Genomic DNA, 23,542 nt, shown 5'->3' on the forward strand with positions numbered 1-23,542 from the left:
AGATGCCAAATAAAACGACAGTGAGGCAGATTCACTGTATTTTTAATTAAATTGATCACTAAATTTGATTATGGTTGATACCCGATACAGCCCTACTCAAGGGGGGTTGCTGAGCGGCTTGCACAGACAGGCCTGAGGAGCTTAAATAAAACACTTTATAAGCTGACGTGAGCTGGTGTTCAGATCAGCTTATCTGCGAGGGTTTGGCCCTTAATAAATTCCAGTATTGATTGGGCTGTAACAGATTGTTCTGGCAGATCTCGAGTTTTTTTTCATTGCCTACCTATCACATATAAATGTCCCTCAACCCTCAAGCACCTAGGTGTACATCAAATCCGATAAATTAAGCTAGAGATAACATTCACTTGATTTCAATCCTGCAATTAAAGGAAGTTCATGGTGAACTATAGGAAGGTGTAAGCTGAACATGAGCGCAGGGATTTGCATGCAGAGGAGAATGGAAACGGAGAATTGGAGGAGACCTTTTGCGGTCCACATTAGGCCAACAGGGGGAGCAGGCAGGGACAGGAACTGTGATACAAAGGGAATAGCAAATGAGCCATTCCAGTTTGGTAGATTAAATGAGGAAAAAAAGACTAAAAAGCACTAATGTTTTTCAGGCCAGCGTTCAATAGACAGACCATAATGCATGAATCACAAAACAACACAGGGCTTCATATCATTTGCCTTTCAAATCATCCCTCAAAAGTTTGCAGCGGAGCAGAGTTGATGACACGGGAAGAGGACGCGGGGCAGCGCTGGAGATGAGTGCAGCTCTTCTGTATATGAACAGTTGTGCCCTGCAGCTACAGCGGGCCCTCACTGGCCTCCTGAAATATATTACCTATTATTTCTCTCTCATGTCCCACTGTCTTAGTCACAGGGATGAGTGAATGCAGTGGCATCTAATGGAAGGGGAAAACAAAGGGACAGCCATGAGATGAAGATGACACCCAGCACCTTCTGCTTACATTTCGGTTTTTTGGTTTTTTTTGTTCTCAGAGCAGTTAGGCCGCCAGTTATTTATTCAGCTTGACATACAATTTTATCTTATATATGACATGTTTCTCTGAACTCTGTGTGGCCCTTGTAGTTCCAATTTCCTGTGTGATAGAAAAGGACAGTCGGCTACAGAGCCATCTTTTCCAATTGTTAACATTAACATCACGTCCCTCGCCGAGGGAGGCCGCTGCTCGGGTCTCTCTTCTGGTCTTTGTTAATGTTTTATTTACTACAGAAGCAGAAATGGAGCTGATTGTTAAACAAAGCAAAGCACCCACCTCCTTTTTTTTCTCGTTTAAAAAGGCGTTCTGTCTCTTTTGTTTTCGCAGCTTTCATCGCAGCTCTCTACATTGATAAAGACCTGGAGTACGTGCACACATTCATGAACGTCTGCTTTTTCCCTCGACTGAAGGTGAGTCCCTATTGATAGCTGTTCACCGCTCGCACCTGATCAATGAGCTGCTGAGCCGAGCACCTAAGAGAGAGACGGGGAACGAGCGAACCGGGGGGAGATGATGAGGAGGGGAGCTAATGGCAGGGCCCTAATGGCACTAGCATCGACGTGAGGCCTGAAGTGGTGCTTGGCTTTTGAATGCCTCTCACAATGGCGGCTTGGGTGGCTATTTTAGTCATCTTTAATGGGAATCTCAACGGCGTTGGGATGCATGCATTGGCTTGTTAATGTTAGTCGTCTGTGTTTTTCTATTGATCCGAGAAGTGCTTGAAGTTGCTGACGGTATCCACTTCTGGAGTGTTGCGAGAGCTGAATAAGTAGGCTTCAGTCAAAACTTCAATGGCAAGATGCGTGTTAGGAAGGGACGGGCATTATATCCTTAAGTGCTCAAGTCTAAGTTTAGATAGAAGACCTCCGTTTTTCCCTTTATTACCGCTGCTGCAGTGAAAAGACAAACTGAAACCGGGTGTCCGTACACACACGCGTGCTCGTGTACGAGTTTCCCACACAGCGCGGACCTCTCCTTGTGAAGCTGCTGCAGCGGTCTGATATGCCATGCTAATTGCTGTCTTGGTGTGCCTCTCCAGGGAGAATCCCCAGCTCTAGAGGAGCTGAGCTTTGCGTCATGGTCGCTGCAAGAGAGCACCTCATTTCCACTTCCAAGAGAAAAGTTGTGAAACAGCCAGCATGTCTCCTTACATAGCCCTCTGGAAACCACAGTGTTGCAAACTGTGCTGCTTCATCCAATTTAGATGGAAATAGAGAAGCAAAACCGGGAACATAAATCCTTTCCTTATGTTCGCAGTTTTTTTTCTTCTTCCCTCCATTATGCATGTTAAGGTGTTTGCATGAGAGTGAATGCATCACCGCACTCGAAATGTACAAGAGGTAGGCTATAAGCTGCAGCCAAATTTCTCAGCCTTCAGCGAAAGGAGTGTGGATGCCCCCCGGAGAGAGGAAAACCGGAAAGGAGGAAGAAGGGGAAGCAAAGCACGAAAGCAAGAACAGTAGAGATGGAGGGGCTGCGAGGGAGCTGCAAAGCGAGAGAGAAGCAGAAGCACTCTTTGTAGAAAATTAATAGGAGCAGACAGTTCTGGATTCAAAGTCTGCCTTTTTATGACAAGGCTGCTTCCCTGTTAATGGAAGGGCTTTTAGAAGTCCCCCTTGGATAAGAGAAATGTATCAGAGCTGCACACCTGGGAGACTCCCAGACGCTCTTTATTTCTGGCCGGGGATTGGCTTTTGTCTTAAGTAGCCTGTGATTTGTGCTCACCGCCAAGTCATAGATGGAGAGCCAGTCAGAGAGAGCGCAAATAAGTCCAAAAGGGGGTAAAAGCTTGGAGATGGCAGGAATGAAATAAAAGCATGAAGGAGTGAAGGAGAACGGTTGTAACTGCAGTTCATTTTCATTGTTTCTGATTCTTTGAAATGAGTGGGTGAAGAGAGATAGTTTGGTCTCAAGTGTGTGTTGTTTGTGTGTTGCAGGAGTTCATTCTGAACCAGGACTGGAACGACCCCAAGTCTCAGCTGCAGCAGTGTTGTTTGACCCTGAGAACAGAGGGCAAGGAGCCTGATATCCCACTCTACAAGTAAGGCCACCATATTACCGAGGCTTGCATAAATTTCTTTCGGCATTATCTAGAAGTACAGTGTGTGATTAGAGGTTAGTCTTTTGTGCTTAGTTTATATTTAAATACAAACTAAACAGTTGTAATTTCTTGGCCCCATCAGGCAAGTTTCTTACCTGAAAGCCACACTCTTCATTGACATAAACCATACAACAGAGACAACTGTTCAACTCGAGGCTTCATCATAGTGGCAATTCAGTACGGAATCAATAAAGTTAAGAATTCTACTAATGTCAAGAATCAAACAGCTCCTAGAACTTCAAAAACTTTATCAAAAACTTCACATGGGCACAAAAACAAACAATAAAACTCTTGAGAAAACAAGCTAAAGCTAATTCAGATACCTAAAACATGGTTTTGAATTTCATATTGGCTATTTTGTAACTTTAGCTAATGAAGTAATTATCCAATAGTGATTTATTACCTAACCAACCCCTGGGAGTTAGCCCAACTAGCTACTCAACATGGTTTGCACATTTGTCTAACAAGTAAAAGTCCCTCAGTGTGATTCTGGGAGACACAAATCAAACAGTACCGAGCTACCTGCTGTGGAGGACTCCTTGTGAATAAGGGAGCAGCTAAAAATAGCTTTGAATTCATTCAACTTAACATCTGGTTAAGCTAGGTTGTTAGCATCCAGCCTGGTTCACAGGCAAGCTAACATTACCTACCAGGATACTGAAAAAAGGCAGCTACCTAACTTAGCAAAGTATAATATCAGCTAATTCAACCAAAGTGCTCATTAAATAGCCATTCATTGTAAAATGTCTTTATCAGCAAATGTTATAAAACACAACAGAGTCACACAGCTTGCTAACCGTAGCTTGCCTGCTAACGAATTTAATTGTTTGCAGACTACTGAGCGGATTCTGGGTGGCTAACTTGCCGAATTTACATTTATGTCTAAACATAGCTTTCTGCAGGACTAGCAGAAAGCAGTGCAGCAAGGGTACCCTTTCTCCATTTTTTGTGCTTTTCTTTTGTAAATACTGTTTTGGTCATTGCTTCTTTATGCTTAGAATTGTAGGCACACATGGTCAAGGATTTTTATCTTCATCTTTAACTCCGCTCTAACTGATTAAACACTACTTCACGCTATTTAAGCTATTTGGTCATTCATTTTTTCAGAGCAGTTTCAAATCTTCTATGGCTTATATACAGTGATGAATCCTTTAACTTTTTATATAGCTGCATATTTCGATTAATGTAGTAGCCATTTATATTTTTGCAAGTTTTTTTTTTTTTAAGCAGTCTTAAGATACATTCAAGTGCTGCCACTTAAACATTTTAAGCATAAAATACATATTGAATTTGAACATGACATCTTATTAGCAATGGTAAGAAATTCAATTTTTGAGATTAAAGATCTAATCTAAGTGTGTATACACATGGTTGCACCGTACACTTGATCAGTCTCTTTAGTGTGAGCCCAACTCTGCAGTCCAGAAGGGTCAGGCATCACGTGGGCTGCAGCACAAATTCAGGGAAATGAACTGGCACAAATATAATTTACAAGACTACTCGTCATCAGACTCTAAACATTTTGAACAACTGTGTAAAGGTCTTTGTTGTTGTGATGAGAAAAGAAAAGATAACTAAAACGATCTCTTATTTGACAAAAAAGCCAAGGAGCAAGTGTCATTTGACAGAAAGCTTTTGAGAGCTGCCACGATGCAGTGTTTGTGTCACCACTGGAAGCTGGCAAACACAGTTTTCTCAGAAAAAAAAAAAAGAGGGGGGGTCGTCTCGAGGCTCACGGGTGGTTGGAGACGGAGCGGTTCGGCGTACAATGAACTCCACAATTCAGCATCTAATCTGTCCCCTTTTCCTCCCCGTCTCTCTTCCCTTGTATTTATTTAATCGTCTTTCCAGTCCCCCGTGTTTATTATTCCGTCTATCTGCCCAGCGGATGGCGATTTTTTTTAATTTTTTTTTTGACACAGCACAGCTCTGACACCGCAATCAACACTTCCCTCCCCAAGTCCACTGCCCACAAGAACGTGAAGGAGAAACAAATAGAGCTCCTGGGTGACCTGAATTTCAAAAATTCACACAGCCCCACATGTACAGGAGACACAAGCTTACATAAAACCCAGCCTCTGATGAATGGAAGGCTTCCCCTCCATCCTTGAGCGTAATTACTTCTTTCTTTCCCCATGTTTGATGTATACACAGTAGCAGCCGGTAATATTGAGCATTCCTTTGACCACCTCGTGAGATGACCTGACCCCTGTTGGTCGATAAGCCAGACTCATACAACTTTCATAGCATTTCATAGAGCAGTTGTTCGGCGTCGAATCTGTCTTGCTGTCGGTCTTCGAAGTCTGCGGGATTTGTTTACAAGCGTCAAGGGTAGAGAAACACAGAGTGAGACTAGGGTGTGAGTTGGAAAGAAAGAGACTAAATTACCAAAAGAGGCAGGAAAGGACAGGGAAAAAAAGGAGAAGGAAAGGAGTTAATGTACCGAGCCCCCTGCTAAAGGTTCCCTGGTGAATGTGCCTGGCTGATGACAGATCGACACCTCAACCCCGCGCTCTATCACTTTCCTGTACATCTCGACACACCAGGGAGCGCACATATACACCCATCTCGCACTGTACAGAAAGTGGCCCCAGTCTGGAAGTAGCTTTTAGCATGAACGCAGCGCCAACGACTTCCCGACGGCCCCGTAGATTTCCCTTTTATTCCGTCTCCTTTTGTGTTATTTTAGCGCCGCGATAATTCCAAGTGACACGCTCTCCCCGTCGAGATTTGGCTAAAGCAGCGCACGCAGGAGTCTTATTTGCTCGGCACATGCTATGCGCTTCTTCATTTGTAAGCGAGAAAGGGGGCTGAATTATTGATAAAGTGTCATAAGTGACCACGTTGCATTAAAAATGGATTTGCTCTCCTGAAATAAGTAAATTGTCTGTGAATAATTTAGGTGACTCACAGCTTGGGTCTGAGATGTTTATGCTAATGTTAACATTTCAAACAACTGTCTTGTACACATGTCCCTGCAGAAATAAAACAAAGTCAACATCTGGCTCCTTCTTCTTCTTCTTCTTCTTTTTTAAATGAGGTACATCTGTAAATTACTTCAGTGATAGTCTCTTGTCATCTCTCCCTCTTTAGCGTTTTCATTGTTTACCCTTCTAGCGCGCCAAAGACTCGCAGGTCTCTCAAAGACTGTTGTCACTCTTTTATTTCAGTTCCTCTCTCAACGTGTCACTTATTTATTTATTTATTTATTTATTTCCCCACACTCCTCTTCAGATCTAGGTGTCAGAAGATGAGTGCGGGGACTTTGGGAGGCTTTAAAAATTGTTTATGTGTCCCTCAGATGGATTGTGTGTCTTCTCAAAGAGCGCTCTTTAGTCGAATTACATTTGTTCCAATTCAAAACTTCTTTTTTTTTTGTATTTCTCTGAAGGACTGTGTCCCCGAGTGTCCTTGTGCTTCTCTTTTTCTTATTATTCCTAAACTCTGCCCTCCTTCCTCTGTTGAATTTTGCAGGACCTTGCAGACGGTGGGGCCGTCGCACGCGCGCATTTACACCGTCGCCGTGTATTTCAAAGGAGAGCGAATCGGCTGTGGCAAAGGCCCAAGGTGAGTAAGATGGTACAATATAATAAGACACAAACAAGACAAGGCGTTCTCCTTCTCAATGCACCGCTAATGGGCTCCAGAATAATGGCTGCACTTTATTGATGGTGTTTATTATAGCAATTAAGCTCTGGCTGGCGTATTTTATTGCGAGAGACATTATGCAGCATGAAAGTTGAATCGATCCGTTATTGATCCGATGTAAATTCTGTTATGGAAATATCACTTTTTGCCGAGGAGAGCTTGACGAGGCGGCGCTGCTGCTGGGGCTGTGTTTAGGTCTACCTGAGCTATTGTGTTCACACATATCTATTTATTTTTATTATAACCCCCCCTTCAGTGTTGAGTTACACACCTTTTGTGTGTGTTCGCATATTCATGCTTTTGTAAAGTAAAGAAAGTGAATCTCTGCGCCGAGGCCTTTTCAGGGTTGGAGGGGTTGACGATAAAGCTGCAGCTGAGCCTGCGAGAAATGAAACCTAAATCCATCAAACATCTTTCGCCCTTCCCCCCACACACACACATGTGAAAATCCCCTCCTCGACCCCCTACTTGAAACCGCTCTCTCTTGCACTAAGCTGGCGATAAGTTTGTCCCTTCCACAGAATCTTTGGCAGCTTACTGTTTTTGTATTTACATGACTTAAGCTCCCAGCCACCTCCACTGCTGGGCTATGATCACACACCACATAATATATAAGGAGGGGATGGTGAATTGCAGGAGTAAACAGTGCCCAGCGTAGAGCCGCCGATAGGCTTACCTTTTGGAAATGCGTGCACCGTGTTACCTGAGATTGTTAGCGAAGAAGGGCTCCTTGGAAAACAAATATAATGCACTTTTGATAATCCTCTCAATATTGGTTGTGGGGTATTTTTCTCTTCTTCTTCTTTTTTGACAGGAATTCAAAAAAAAGGACATTTTAAATATGCTAAAGACCTTTTTCTCTCTCTTTCTCTGTCTCCTTTTCTTTAAAAAAAAAATTTCTAATCTAGCATCCAACAGGCAGAAATGGGAGCTGCGATGGATGCGCTCGAAAAATGTGAGTTGTTCGGCAACAAAGACCTCTCCTCGCCACACACACATAAACGTTTTCACACTTTAAGCCCTTCACATGCTTTGCCTCAGTGTTGAATATTAGCTTTGGCTGTACAGTATGCAAGATGGCTGGCAGAGAGCTGTGGCCTGACCAGCCGGTTGGCTGCAACATATAGGACATTAGGTTGTTTGAAGTGCTAGCCCAGAGCACAGGCATGGGGCCTAGCCAGAGATGGAGAAGCAATAAAACAAAGACGGGGGAAGCTAAGCATCCTCGACCACGTCGATCATCCCCGGGGGACAGCGGCAAGTTTGTTTCGAGAGCCACGCAAAGTTTGCATTTTTAAAAAAATGTTGTTTTCAAGCGCTTTTTAGAGACCACGAGAGCGAGGCTGCACACTCTGCTCCGCTCTCTTATGCTCAGCGCTCCTCTTCAGATTTGAAGGAGTGCAGCTGACGCGTCCCCCTACGTGCTGCTTCACTCCTTGGCTGTTTTCCATCTTGTCATTGTCTTTTCATCAAACGCCACTTAAGGAAAATAGGTAACGTCTCATTCGCTGCTAAGTAAAAAATACAATTACACGGCTCTCAGAAACACATCCACGAGCCTCTTCCAACACCTCCAATTTGCTTCCTATACTCTGCATACGTACGTGGGCATAATAACCTCCATTAAACTGAGAGTGGAAAGAGTTTGGTTGTAATGTTTGGACCAGGTTCAGTTGCTATCTGTGTGACCACATTAATCAAATGTACAATTTGTTCTTTACTCAACTAATTAGCTGGAGGTGAACACAAATGGCTTTGTTGGAACAGGCCTGTGGAACTTGCAGAGGGCAGAAAGGTCAAACTTTGATTTCATTTGGCTTCTAAATGAGGCCTCCAGCCACTTGTGATTGATACTGTTTGCGCACCCATGCTTTATCTTTTTATGAAACATTAGCATTAGTGTGTTATTATTTAAAGCCGCTCTCTCAGCCTCCCTCTCTCCCTCTGCTTTTGGCTCCCTTTTTCCCTCGCCTCCCTCCCTCCTTATCAGGGGGCGTAGTTCAGAGCACACAGTCTCTCTCCTGTGTCATCCTCCCTCCCTTAATTCCACCCGTTTCCTCTCCCCAGTGTACACCTCTGTCACCATGATTGATAGATGCTCATTCCTAGTAAATGAACATTTCCCCCCTCATAAATTGCTGTTTCATGTGACTAGATTAGCAATGCCTTTTAAAAGGTCAGGTAATTTAAAATCATCTCTCCAAGTCTTCCTTCCTTTGGCGCAAAAAAAAGCTTCCAGTTCTAGAGCTTTGTTTGACTTTGCGCCGTCACTTCATTTAAACCCACTAATTTACAAGTCAGCCGTCAGCTTGATGTACTCTCTGCTCACACCCAACCTGTCTGTTATGTTACTCTGAGCAGTTTTTAAGAACATTTACAGAACTCTGCAGAGATCTTGAGCCACCTCTCTTTATATTTTGTTTGCAAAATGGCATGGAATATTTGTGTGTTTTCCTGTTTGAGCATGATTTTACAGCATCATCAGTGTGTTTGGGATCTTTTTCATGCCGAAACACAAAGCTGTTGCCAATCAAATGCTTTCCATATGCTATTGAACGGTGGATCAAAATCTGATTGTTCTTTGTCGTGCTCATAATTTCATTAGTTTTGACAAAAGCCCAACACCACTGGCTGAAACGCAGGCCCAAACCAAGCGGTCCCCGACCCCCAGGCCACGGCCCGGTACCGGTCCGTGAGTCGTTTGGTACCAGGGCGCAAGAGTTGAGGCTCAGGTGTGAAATTTATGGTTTTCAGGGTTTTTATCGCTAACTCGGTTTCCCTGGGTCTTTTCCCGTGTTGTAGTTGCGTGTCTTATTTTGAAAGAAATATTTACGCGTTACCATAGTAACCAGAGAGCATTAAGGGGCGGAGAGGAGGATGTTACTCTCAATGTTGTTGGTGCATTTCAGGAGGGCGCTGCTAATAAAGTTATTAGTTATTAGACCATCACTCCATCAGACCTGTTTCCACTGATTTTCACTCCAGCTCTTGTGTAATTTGGCATACCTCAGTCTTTTCTCTCTGCTTCCTTTCCTTAAGAATGACTTTGTGACATTCTGATGTACATTCTGAATTGTTTCTCATTTCTTAAGGACATGACTTTCAGCTACTGCTCATCTGCAGTAGATGGGTTTTTTTATGCCTGCCGCTTCTTCTTTTGTCCTCCACTTGTCAAGTTTCTACAAATTTTTTTGCTGCGATATGTCAAGTTTTTAGCTAATAGCTCTTCAGGAATCACCTTGTTGGTACAAAAATACTATTTTATGCCTGTCAAACTGTGTTATCTTTGGTATTTTTCAGAGATTCAGCTAAAGAAATGGGAACAAATTGTGTTTTTGTGACAGGCTGGTAGTAACAAAGTGCCTAAAGATAAAATTTAAAATGGGTTCTTTGCTAAGTTCGCTGTTATGCGTACACAAAAAACATTCCTGTGAAAGTGGTCAGGTACAAGGCCTGGACTGAAAATAAGTGAAAAAGCTGCCAATGTCTAAAGAAACCCTGAAGAACTGTTGCTCAAAGCAGAAGAAGCTCAGGCTCGAGACTTTTGCACAGCACTGTCGATAATGGCTGCGTTACAGGGAGGTATTCTTAATTAATTGTAGTCGTTTAAGACACGAGTTGTGAGAACTAATGTTGATGAAATGGTTTTAAAAGACCATGAATAATGAAAATCCTTGCAGTTAAACCTGCCTGTAAAAACTTCAGTGAACTGTTGCCTGTTTTTAGTCCAATCGCTTCCATCTTTCACAGATAAGCCTCATTAATTAAAGGTCATATTTATTTCAAATGAAATACAGTGTGCTGATCATTCCTTATTATTCATAACTTAGTGTTCAGGCTTAAAGGAATGGTATTGGAAATCATAGAGAAAATTCATTAATTCCATTGTTGAACATCTTTTTGTTAAGCTAAATATGCAAGGTCAGTCAGCAGGGTTCAAACACACTTTGAAGGATTTGTGTGTCTCCTGACCATGAGCTTATATAATGAGACTGGAGCTCATCTGCTGCAGAACCGCCTGACGCATCAACTCCTATTGGAGCCGCATTGTCTCTCATGTGATTGTCAAGAGCCTCGCTTCATTTGTTCGCATAGCAAGACTAATCAAGGACATTAGCCCCGGTGTCATGTAATTCGTCATTGATTGTCTTATTGGCCCTCAGTGCAGTACTAGCTTACACCATTACTCCTCGTGTACAACAGTCCTACCTTGTGTTACTCTCGGATCGAAAACAACTCGACGCAACGTGTCAGGATTCATTTCCATGTTTTATTTAAAGCCTCCTCGAGTATCAGCAGCACTTTGAGCAGGATTGAACTTTTTGTTTCTGCTGCAGAGCTTTTCCTGCCTGACAGAATCCGCGGCTCCAGCGGTGTCAGAGAGGTGAGAGACATGGCTGTGTTCAGTCAGACAGCTCAGAGCTCATTAAAGAGACCGGGCCCCAATATTTGGTGTGTGTGCTGTCTGTAGCTGATCCGCTGGTGGCTCAGCTGATTCACATTTCATTATTTGATGGCCGGCGTTTTGACAGTCTCCTGCCTGTGTCTGTCAAGGTAGAATTAAATGTTAACCAAGGCCCAGACTGGAAGAAACATGAGTGCAAACAAATCGAGCTGAGAGCAGCCAGGTAGGCGAACGAAATCGACGTGAGGAAGGAGAGAAAGAAGGAGCCGGTGGTGCAGTGTTTCTGAGGCCCTGGGGCTCCATGCACCATGCACCGTTAGGTCTTAGGCGACATCAAATATACATGGAAACGGCTTAAGCATTTATCATTCATCCTTACAGATAGTACAGTGTCTGTTTAAAGTCTCCCATCTCTCTATGGCTCAGCCCCTCCCATTCGCTTTTTTTCCCAGCTTCCTCACAGCTGCTTGTTTCTCAAACAATACGGTATCTGTTAAATAAGAGTAGGAGCCTCAATCTGCCTAGTAGCTGGAAGGGGAGCTGCATTCTTTCTTTAGCTCTCTCTAAAACCCTTAATCTCTTGATAAAAGCACTGGATGGAAAGAGGCAAAGTAAAGTACAGTATGCAGGATCTCCATTCACTGGCTTGAATCTTTTGTTTGGCCTTTGGCACGATGGGAAAATCCCTTCATCAGCACCGCTATACAGGCACACTATTGGCTTGTTGACTGATGTTGTGCGTGTGAGCTGTAGGTGATGGACTCGGTCTATTGTGCCTGAGCTGAATGGTGATAGACCAGTGTATGTTCTTGAGCTCTTAGACGGGAGCTGATCTCTCATCACAGATTCTACCTCCAGCTGTTTATATTTAAAAAAGGAAGCCAGTGCAGAAGTGCTTTAAAGCTGCATTTTTCTCTAATGACCAGCAGAGGGTGACTCCTTTAGGTAAGTCCAGTTCTGTGGAAATCTATGGAGAAACTGCCTCGACACCCTTAGTCTGTGGTGTCAGTAAACATGGTCTCAGTCAGTAGTTTTCTGTCTTATTGAATCATAGGGCGTCAGCGCATTTGAGTTTCAATTTTCTCAATTTTGATATTCGGCCAGTGAAATCACATTTTACTAGAAAGGAAGGAACACAGTCTGGGTTAATTTCCCAAAAGGAAGCTCGGTTGACTTCTTTCTGCAGCATTTCCCTTAGAAATCCTGGGTAGATAAGTGCTGTTGCAAACAGGCATCCGTCCATCATTCCATGACAGGGTCCTCCAGATATCCTTCTACCCAGCAACACACTCCATTTCCTCCTGAGGGATTCCAAGATGTTCCGGGGGTAGACAAGATATATTATCTCCCGATCAGGTTCTGGGGCTACCCCGAGGGTGTCCTTATACACCGGGGATCCTCCGAAAGGAGGCGCCCAGTTGACTTCCTAATCAGATGCCACCTTGAGCAACAGCTCTACTCCAACATCCTCACCTGTTCTCTAAGGATGAGCCCAGCTTCTTGAGAGCAAACTCATTTGCCAGCTTATATTCATGACCTTTCTCTTGCAGTCATTCTCCTATGGTCAAGAGATCTGGTTGAAGTTGGAATATAGATATATGGCTAATATGAAAGCTCCACCTTTTGGCCAGCTCTTTTTACCATGAGCAGTTCACTGTTTTACCTTCCCATCACTCATTAAAAGATCCCAAGATCCTTAAACTATCTCACATGGGGAATCCTATCTCCACCAGTCCGGAGGAGGCACCGAGAGTCGCAGGTGCTGACTGTTATCTTGACTGGTTTGCACTCTGCTGCAAACCAGTGCAGGCTGAAGGTCGATGAATCCAACAGAACTACATCAGATGCTTTCTGAGGCAGCCCGTTCTCACTCCCCAAGGCATAATATAATGACGATTTGTCAAGTCCCGCAGCATTCCTGAGGAACGCTGGGTTCTTATAACTATGCACCGGGTTATGGATTAAATCCAGTAGAATGACGGTCCCGTTATAATGCACGTTCCAGCCATGTATTCCAACCCTAACCCTAACCTTATTGCTAACCTTAACCAGCATTTTAATGATGTTAGATAGTGTTTTCCAATGCAATTTAAGTAAAACGAAAGTACATGTGTAGATTCATTCCAAACGGTTTTCATTTTTCCTCATTTTTCTGATCTCGTATCTAGTGATGTGTTGGGTTCAATGCAATGAACATTAATGGAATCATAATTTTTGTGTAAGTATATTGGGTGTCTAATGGTGTTCAACTGTAAAAGTTAAAGCCAAGGATAACGGTACAGGTGATGGGCTCAGTCGGCTCTGTCAATTGTGAAGTCGTCTCACAGCCTTAAACTTTGGCTGAATAGTGAATGCTGAAGTGAAAGGACAAAAGAGGGAGCTGATCTCTCATCACAGATTCCACATCCAGCTGCTCGTCTCAGCACTGCTGCTGGTGGGCACAACAGAGCGCGTTGTTGTGCAGGCCCCCCAACTGCCAGTTCTGCACCTGAATCTCAAGACTGCAAACCTCCATCCTTGAGAGAAATTACTATGTTGTCAATTAACAAAAAAGCTGTGCGGAGCGAATGTAATAACACTTTAACCAAAGCTGATCAGCATGCAAAGAGCACCGTTTCTCAAAGGTGCTTTTCTTCAGAACGCCGGACGGCTGAGAATTCACAATATGCTTTTGTGATGCCCAACACAGGCCGAAATGAAAAGGCTTGTGTATCCTTAGCAACCATATTCTTTGACGATTGCTCTTGTGCTGCATGTTAAACAATGTAAATGGCCAAATTTTTATTTATTTTTTTCCTCTCGAGTGGGTTATTCTCAAGTCATCTCCTAGGGAAAAATGCCGCTGATTTCCATATTTTAACTGCAATATGTAGTTTTCTCTCCGAGGCTCACCAAGTGTTGCTTACTCACCGAAAGCATATTGAAATAGACTGTGTGTTTCTGTGTGTTCATGCATGTGTGTGTTTCTTTCAGCATGCTTTTTTTTTTTTTTGCTCAGTGTTCTTTCTTCAGGATTTTTTTCCTTCTCTTTTTTTAATAGGATATTGCTGTTATCACACGCTTTCCTCTCTGTTGCCATAATGACAAATTATAGTGTTGCAAGGGGAAGAATACATTATCCTTTTCCATTCACAAGCCGGACACATATTATATGGAAATTGCAGGGGGGGGTTGGCAGTGGCTCATCTGCCATAGTAGGTTCTTGAATTTTGATTACAAGAACTGGTTGAGGACGACCAAAGCACTGCATGGCCTTTACTCGCTCATGGCTAATTCCTCCTGGCAATCAGTTATAGAATTTGATGTTCTGAAGCCCTGGCTAAGGCCAATTATGCTTTATTCCATAAACTGACAGGAAAAAAGAAAACTACTTCACAGCTCTCTAGAGAGCTCAAGGTGACATCTTTAAAATATTTCATATGCCTAAACAACTCTCCAAAGAATTTAAATTAAATTGAAAGGCAACCTAAGCCTCACACGTAGGAGGCTGGAAATCCTTTCAAAACATCTGAATGCACAACACCTTTTCTCTTCTCTTTTTTCAACATTAGAGGGGACATTCTTCAACGTGAAACCCTTTCATGGTTTTCGAATTACTGCTTATCAGCGCCAAAGTGGAGGTTAAAAGCAACACAGATGGTTAATGTGTCCCAGCAACATGTGAGAAACATTTTCACTTGTGCTCCTGTGGTTTATCTTTGCAGCCGTGGTCATGGGTCTGCAGCAGTAGGACGGCAGCTCTTTGCAGAAAACACAAATCCACAGCAGATAGTCGAGTAGTTGTCTAAAACCCTAAGGCGCCATGTTATCAGCTGTGAGTTCACTGTCTGGACAATAGAAATAATTAAATTTTCACATTTATTGGGGGATAATGTACATTATCTACTCATGATACAGCTCCTAAGTATTTAAGACACTGCCGTATTTTCTGTTGTTTGGCTCTGTACTGAAGCACACTGGATTTTTAAATAACATGGTCTGAGGTAAGACAAGAATCCTACAGATGCTTAGAAAGCCTTCAAAGATATTACATCGCTGAATTGCTTAAGTTAAAAAAGCACGAGCCAATCAATGAATACCTCTTCCATCTTTATTACGCAAATCCTAACAGCAGAATCAAAACGCTCATTTTGTTTTGTGGTCGGGACCTTCAGAGCAAATGCAGTCTCTGCTAGCAAGCATGCAAATTCAATGAAAATTAGCTATTAAATCCAGATTTTGCATCAGTGGCAGAAACCAATACCTATTAAAATGTAAAAGGTATGTTGTTTGCATGCAGCTCTAGCAAAGTAAACCTTATCAGCAAGCTTGTACCATTTGGGACGTGTTGTTTTAATGTTTAACAAGAGCCTGACGCAAGGCGATGAGACCTATCAAACTATCAAATAAACCATCAAGAAATTGATGTGTTTCTGCTTCCATGTTTGTTATTCTAAAGCTGGTCTTGAGATTTCATACTATCATAATTTTAAAAGGTCTTTTGCATTATCTTAAGCAGTAGGAACCATGTAAAAGGGCTGAATTGTAGCTTGATGTTGATGATTCTTGTGTCCATCTTGGGCAAACAGGCTAGGAGAATATTATTTTATATGAAGTTCTTGTTTTTTGAAGACCCAGCAGTGAGAATTTGAAAAACTGTCGTTTTGTTAATGGTGTGTTTAGACCTGCAGCATAGTAAAGTTTTCTATTCAAAGGCACAAATCGACTTGGGGCAAAAGGAGCCGAATATGCATCAGTGCAAGTTCAATATATTTCACCTTTAGTGTTGTGATAGCATATCAGATGAGATTCTCCTGTAGATTGTGGATTTTACTGAGACCACCCACTATCTGCAAGCTTATTGTCGCCCTTTAAAGGAAGCTGAAGGTGTATATTCAACTTTGAGAAAAACAAAATAGAGGACTTGAAGAAAAGTAAGGGAAACTGTAAGATTTCCTTAGAAGTTCTGGAAATATCCTCCCGTGAACCAATTCCAAGTATTGATTGTACTTTGGAAGGAAGTAATTCTTCCATTGGCTGTTAGGGGCTAATAATAGCGGATTTCAAAATGGTCCAGAAACCCATGAGATTAAACTTCACTTCACATTTGTTCTGATGCGCCATAAGACTACTCAGACATCAAGAAAGACCTTAAGAACTACAGTAGATTTTCACCAGATACCTGCAGTTCTTTCCAGTGTCATATTTATAGCTAAAAGTGTTTCTATATTAACTCGTATTTCCAACATGCAGGCTGATGAATAAAAGAATAATCTAAACCTTTTACTGTATCTCCTTTAACCTTCAGCTCAAGTTTATCATGACTTAAATGTGTCTCAGCATAAATACCAAGTCCTATTCACGAGTTCTGAAAAGACTATAGAAAGCATTTAGAAATGATGTTGTGCAATGTGGTCTCTGGAAATGGAAAGAGTGAAATGCATTAAATTAATGGGTTTTTGCTTCCCTTTTTTCCCCTTAAACATATTTCATCTTCAAACTCTTCGTCTCCTCATTGCATTAGTAATCCAATGCTTCTATCAACAATTCAGGTTTTACATTGGAGAGGCTGTTAGTTATTAAACAGGCTATTCAGTTTGGCCTTAAAATGAACCTGTGACCTCTTTCTGTTCTGTTTGTTCAGAGGCTATTTTACTTGGCGCAGTGGTTGTCCTAACAGTTGGCATAATCTGGCCTAGATGACCTGGTAGACCAGGTATGATTAAACTCAACACACTAGCAAAAAAGAGGTTCATTAAAACTTCATACACCTGGGCCTTGAAATGTAGAAAGTCTTTCACTTGTAGATTGAAAAATGGAAAAAGAAAGTACGGTCTTACATGAAAGGAAAACCATAACCCTTGACTCTTACATTGAGCGGATCTAGTTGCTGTGGAAGGTCGTGGTTTGGGTCCACTTGTCCCCTTTAGAGACAAGATCAATACAGCTCAATACTAAGTTATCCTGAGTGCTCTCCAGATGACAAAGCACGTATATCCTGGGATGGGATGCCTTTTATTCATGAGGTACTGGCAGAAAAAAATAAATAGAAGTTGGACACAGCTTCCATAATATCTCCCACTGCTTATAGACTCTGCATTCTGAAACAGCGTGTTGTTTTGGGGTTTGGGAGCTAGCTTGTTCATTCATTACAGGTAAGTTCTCGCTTCTGGCCAACATATTTTTGGGGGGGTTTGGAGCCAGCAAAATGGTTTTAGCTGCCAAAACCCTTAATTAAAGCTTAAAAATGCAGAGCCTGAGGTTACTGGTTACTGGTAATTATGTTCATTTATTCTGCCTGTTAGACTAACTTGGTTTTGTAGCCAGTCTGACTGCTTTGTTTTTGTTACTTCATGTTGGCTTCAGTCCTAGAGATTGGTGGTTGGGAATAAAGGTTCACTGAATGGTTCGAGGATTGTGAAAGTGATCTAAATCAAATGCTGCGACCTTCATAAGTCACACATCCATTCTGTCCAGTTTAACACTTATGGGTGAGTTTGGACTGTTGTTTCTTTTCATCCCGAGGCATAATATACCTAGTTATGACAGATTCTACCAAAGTCTTCCTGTTATGCACAAGGTGTCCTCTGGCATCAAGTGGTAATGGCTCCATTTCCAAGACCTGCAAATTCCACATTAGGAGATTGGAGGGATGGTGCTAAGCTGTGATTGGTGACAAGCCCAAACCTAGCCTAGCTTCAAGATTTGTAAAATCAGTGCTACATTAAAGGAAAAAAAACTCTCTGCAGTTTTTCATCCATTTGTATGAATCCAAATTTATGAAAAATGATAACCTGATACTTGCAAAGTTCGCAGAATTGTACAAAACACACAGAGGACCTTATTTTAATGTCCTGTAAGTACAGGCCATTGTGGCTCCTCTGTTTTCCCTCACAGGCTATCTTTAAAACGTTTGAGGGAAAAGGTATTGGAAGCCCAATTTGCCTGAGTTTGCATGGTCATGATCAGTGACTGGAAAAACTGCACAGTCAAATGTGTGTCTCAGCGAGTAGACACAAACCACCGGGCAGCTGTCATGCATGCTGTTTTAAATTGAAGTTTGCAGTGGGCAGGCACAGTAATGTAAACACTTAATGGGAAATTACCTGAGCAGTGAATATTAAAATTACAAACGGTGCTGCTTGGCATGAAAACTGAGGAAAGTTGCTTCTTTCAAGACGACACTGGTGCACCAAATAAGGTGTTTTCAATATTTTTAAACGAGTCACTGCTCTGTTATGTGCTTAAATCATTTTAACTGAAGGGAAAATGTATTAACAATAAGTAAAATAATCTCTCCTAAGTATGCCAATATGATCTCATTCCAGTTTGTCCAATGTGAGTTTTTGTTAGTACTCTGAGAAGAAGTTAATTACCTTTCTTGAGCAGACAAAATAAACTGTCAGCTGCCACTTTCTGAAATTGTAACAGGCATTTTTTGTCACCTTTGAAAAATCTACTCAAATGTCTGAAACATGAAGAGAAAAAGCTCACGTAAGTAGCTTTAAAAAAGGAATGCATCACTTTTGTTCATTAGCAGTTAACATTTTGATGCTAGCCTCACTAGCTTGACATTGGCCTCTCTTCTTTTAAATTACTTTATTCTCATCTTGATTCTTTGATTCTTATTTTGAATTGTTCCTACAGCTCTTGTGAAATTCCAACCAACACGAAGACATGTTTTTGATTCTTTTTTTTTAAAGTAACTGATGTTTCAGTTGTTTTTCCCACAACTTTTTCATCTTTCACAACCATCCAAAGCTCCAAGATTGCAAATCCGAAGGAATTTTAATCGATTTTGACTGTCTTTCGTGTCATTTTCAGCACTGGGTGGAAAAAAAATGAACTGGGTATCTGAGGCATGCAAAACTAGTTGCTTCTACTTGTGTGATTTCTGTAACATTATTTATACAGTTATCTTCGTAGTACTTACACAACCTTTGCTACAAAGTTCCTATCCACCATTGCCTGCTGTATTCTTGGGTTGTGTGTAGGGATGGGTATTGATAAGATTTTAACGATTCCGATTCCATTTTCGATTCTGTTTAACGATTCGATTCTTTATCGATTCTCTTATCGATTCTTTTTTTTTTTTTTTTAAAAAGGAGAACACTAAGGTCGATTAGCTCAGAGCTTTGTTTTATATCTTCTCTTTGAACAAGATAGAAATTTAGGAGTAACATGGCCTTACAAACCCAACAGTGAGATCTTGAGAGATCCAGCCTACGGCTCTTCAATGGGGTGTCACAGGGTCCCCAGGAAAAAAAATTGTAAATGTAAAATAATAAAATAAATATTCTTGTGAGACATATCACATATTGACGGGGTCGGGTTATGTTAAAAAGTATAAATTGTTATACTTTGTTCATTGGTTCAAAGGTACCCCACACTTCTTTTTTTGTTTGCTTGTTTGTTCTGGTGTATTTTTCATTTGAACTGTTACTCTGCCAGAGTACTCATATTTACAAGATGGCATTGAACGCCCCATTGGTGTATAAGGAAAACTATTTTGTACATATGTTCCTTGAAGGGGATTGAAGTCGTTCTTTTTTCCACCGCAGCGAAGGGCTAGGAGTAGGAGAGGAGCTGCTGTATGTTTTTGTTATCGAATCGATCTGATTGTGAAATAAAGCATATGCAGTGAGAAAGCAACTCCAGGAGTCATCCCTGCCTTAAAGCTGCAACATTCTTCTGTAGCAATAACAAAGTATAACATAAATTGTTCTGTGGCAATTACACAAGAATATCCAGTAATGTCCCTGCCTACAATTAAACACATTCACTTACCAAAAATCGGGGGCATCTGCTGTGGCAAATGGGTGCAAGCCTTTGACCACAAACTTAGACACTGCTCGGTGACATTCGTCTATCCTGGCCTGAAAGGAGACGCTACCGGTAGACTGCAGCGAGAACTGCCAGCGAGCGCCAGCCAGACTCTGTCTGTCTCTCTCATCATGGTCACCTACATGTACAGTAATGGCAGGTCTTGTAATAAGGCAGATTGCGCTAACATAATATGCACTGTTAGTTGATTATTTACCTGCCGCATTAACGGGAGAGGACGTGCAAACGTTAGCGCTGCTGCTGGGTTGAGAGTCACGAGTCCGGAGCGGAATTAAAAACGCGTGTCATCGCGTGTTTTGTGAGCAAATGCTTTTGCATATTCGTAGTGTTTCCTCCCTTAAATGAAATATCTACTTTGCAAGTTGCCCTGTTGTCATCGGTTCTCATAAAGTATAATCAAACTTTTGAGCGTTTGAGCCGCTTAGGCGCCGTGTTTCCTGCCAGGTAAATGACGCTCCGCAACGTGGTGACGTCATTCGGGGCGACTGGAATCGATAAGGGAATCGTTTGCAAAAATGGCAAACGATTCCAAGGAATTGAAACAGTGGGAACCGGTTCTCAACAAGAACCGGTTTTCGATACCCATCCCTAGTTGTGTGATCTGCAAAACAAGCCCAAATCTTCACCCCTCCACCACCGTGCTTGACAGTTGGTATTACGTGTTTGTGCTGACATGTTGTGTTTGGGTTTCTCCAAAGTACAGCCAAATACCTCAACTTTGGTCTCATCTGTCCAAAGATTGTTGCAGAAGTCTTGTGGTTTGTTCATGCTGCCATGTTCTCTTTAGACAGAAGGTCCATTCCTTGAAATGCTCTATGACAGCGGTCCCCAACCTTTTTTGCACCACGGACCGGTTGTGTCCGACAATAAGATAAGATAAGATAACCTTTATTAGTCCCACACGTGGGAAATTTGTTTTGTCACAGCAGGAAGTGGACAGTGCAAAAGTTATGAGGCAAAAATTAGAATACAATAAGAATAAATACAGTACACAACTGTACAGAATAGAATAAAATAAAATAAATATACAATAAGATGTATATAGTATTTGTATTCTATTTTTAACTGAGTAAAAATACAACGATGACAGAAAGGATTATTGCACTTAGTATTATTGCATATGTATGGATGTGTGTGCTTGATCAGTTAAAGTCTTTATTATGGAGTCTGACAGCAGTGGGGAGGAAAGACCTGCGAAATCTCTCCGTCCCACACCGTGGGTGCCGCAGTCTCCCACTGATATCCCAATATTTTCACGGCCTGGCCTTTAAGGTGTCGCGGATAAATACACCAAAATAAAACCAGTACCAAAAAAGAAGATTTATTCATAAAACATGTGAAAAGACCCAGGGAAACAGAGTTAACGATAAAAATAATAAAAAAAAATAACAATAAAAACTGCTAAAACCCCTGAAAACCATAAATTTCACACCCGAGGCGCAACTCTCGCGGCCCAGTACCAAAGGACTCCAGTCCGTGGCCTGGGGGTTGGGGACCGCTGTTCTATGAGGCCTTTACTGCAGCCACCTTGAGTTGCTTCATTGAGTTGTACTGGCAGCTCTTTGGACCTCATATTGAGAGTTCATTGAAGTTCATCACTTAGAATTAACTCCAGATCTCTAATCTACTTTGTTTGTCATGAAATAACAAGGGAACAGGCCTCACCTGGCCACAAAAGTGCTTCTCAGTTACTTTAGAGCCTTGAGCCCTTGAGTTAAAGCTGAGAGTCTGCGCTTGAATGACAGCTCAATTGTTTCCTTTATAATCCACTGTGGTGGTGCATAAAGGCAAAAAAGAAAAAAAGCGTCTTTGTCTAAAAACTTCCGAGCCTGAATCTAAGTTGAACCTCTTGCAAATGATATTTTTAATCTCAAAGGTGTTTCTTTCCCTTAAAGGTTAAAAAGTTTAAATTAAAAAAAGGTGTAAACACTTAGTCATTGCAAAATTGATGCAGCAGAATACTTAATAAAATATTCCTTTGTGTATCCGTCACTCGGGCCAGATATATCCGTAATCCCGTATTTGCTGCCGTTAGCCTTTTAAGCACATTCTCCCGAGTACGCCGCCCCCACATTTCACAGCTCTTAATGAAAATATGTGACACAGAAATGTGGAAATCTTGAAACAGAAACCAATTTGCGTCTTGGTGGAGACTTTCACAGAAAGCGGTTCAGAGTGTGTCTCTGATTGACACGAGTCCTGAGCACTTCAGTTGTTGTGGTTCCCACTTCCTGAGCCTGGGCTCCCTGTGTGTTTCACCACATTTGGAGACGACTCGAGCCAAGTTGGCAGCGAGCAGAAAACTCAAATCGAGGCCTCAGAACTTCTCTTTAGAAACTAATGGCTGATGTAGCCAAAGCTGCAGTTTGCTGGTTGAACGCCAAATAGTAGCAGCTTTAAAAGAGGTTTCTAAACGAGCAGTTTAATATGAAAGTTTCAAATAGACACAATTTCAAAACGTTAACAGTTTCTTTTGTCTGCTGCTTATATACCTTTAAGCTTGTATCTGTTTTTGTTTGATATTTTTCTTCCTGCTGTCACACTATGCCATCTTATTACAGATCTCATTTTCGAAATGTTCGCTTGTAATTATGTTATCAGATCTCACAGTCATTGTGCTGAAACCAAACAAGGCCTGTCTAATTCCTTGTTACTTCATCATTATTAATGAAATAACAACATGAGGGCAATTTAATTTCAATACAGCCTGCAACATTTTCGCTCATTTGACCTAAGTGACAGCATGACACATGCTATGAAAACCATAGTCAGTGCAATTTGGGAACTAAATTGCTGTCCTCACCCAGTTGGAAACTGACCTTGTCTCCTCACACCTCTGCTTCTGTGTTTCTCTCTCTTTATCTGTTCTCCTTGGTCGACTCCTGTGTTTCCCGCTCTGCCTCTCCCTGTACCAGATAACTTCCCACAGATGGCTCATCAGAAGCGCTTCATCGAGCGGAAATACAGGCAGGAGCTGAAGGAGATGAGACGAGAGCGGGAGCGGCAGGAGAAGGAAACCGAAGACTCGGAAGAGTACAGGAAGTGACAGCGCCTTCTTTGGGACAGCCAATCAGGACCCGGGTCCACATTAGGGAGCCTTCTCTGCAGATGTTGCAGCTGTTCAGGCAAGAGCTAGCAAAACGGAGGTGCCACTAGTTGATCATGAAGATGTAGTAAGGAAGATAGATGGGTTTTAGGTAGGGATCAACTGGGTCAAAGTGACCGTTAGCACAAATATTTGGGGGGAAACTAGCTTTGTGGCCAGTATTTTCAAAGTAAAAGTAGGGCAAAGGGAATTAGAAATGAAGCCTCATGCGTTCATGTTTTATGCTGTTTATCACTCCGGCTCTGTTGAAGGTGGCTTTATGTTGTCTTATGTGTGTGTGTTAAATATAGAGTGGAACCTTTTTAAAAACAAAGCCACAGCAGGACCTCACCGTGTTACTGGCACATGGCAAAAAAACCCATTTTTTAAAATGGAGTAAGAACTGTTAAATAAACCATCAGAGCATCTATTGTAAATAAAGTTTCTGATTCTGGTCCAAAAAGTGAGATTTTCTT

At 41.9% G+C, this 23,542-nt stretch overlaps 1 protein-coding gene across 3 annotated transcripts in view; it reads left to right on the top strand.

Annotated features, from left to right (window-relative positions):
• Window positions 1-23,542, top strand: part of drosha (drosha ribonuclease III) — a 137,710-nt gene extending 114,168 nt beyond the window's left edge. For all 3 annotated transcript variants that reach the window (XM_080865862.1, XM_080865861.1, XM_080865863.1), the window contains 5 exons: window positions 1,332-1,414; window positions 2,942-3,045; window positions 6,580-6,672; window positions 7,662-7,708; window positions 22,897-23,542. In XM_080865862.1, the coding sequence (XP_080721988.1) occupies window positions 1,332-1,414; window positions 2,942-3,045; window positions 6,580-6,672; window positions 7,662-7,708; window positions 22,897-23,027 (458 nt within the window). In that variant the 3' untranslated portion in view covers window positions 23,028-23,542. The remainder of the gene's footprint in view (window positions 1-1,331; window positions 1,415-2,941; window positions 3,046-6,579; window positions 6,673-7,661; window positions 7,709-22,896) is intronic.

The sequence above is a fragment of the Rhamphochromis sp. 'chilingali' genome (assembly GCF_963969265.1).
Source record: "Rhamphochromis sp. 'chilingali' genome assembly, chromosome: 18".
Classification (NCBI taxonomy): Eukaryota; Metazoa; Chordata; class Actinopteri; order Cichliformes; family Cichlidae; genus Rhamphochromis; species Rhamphochromis sp. 'chilingali'.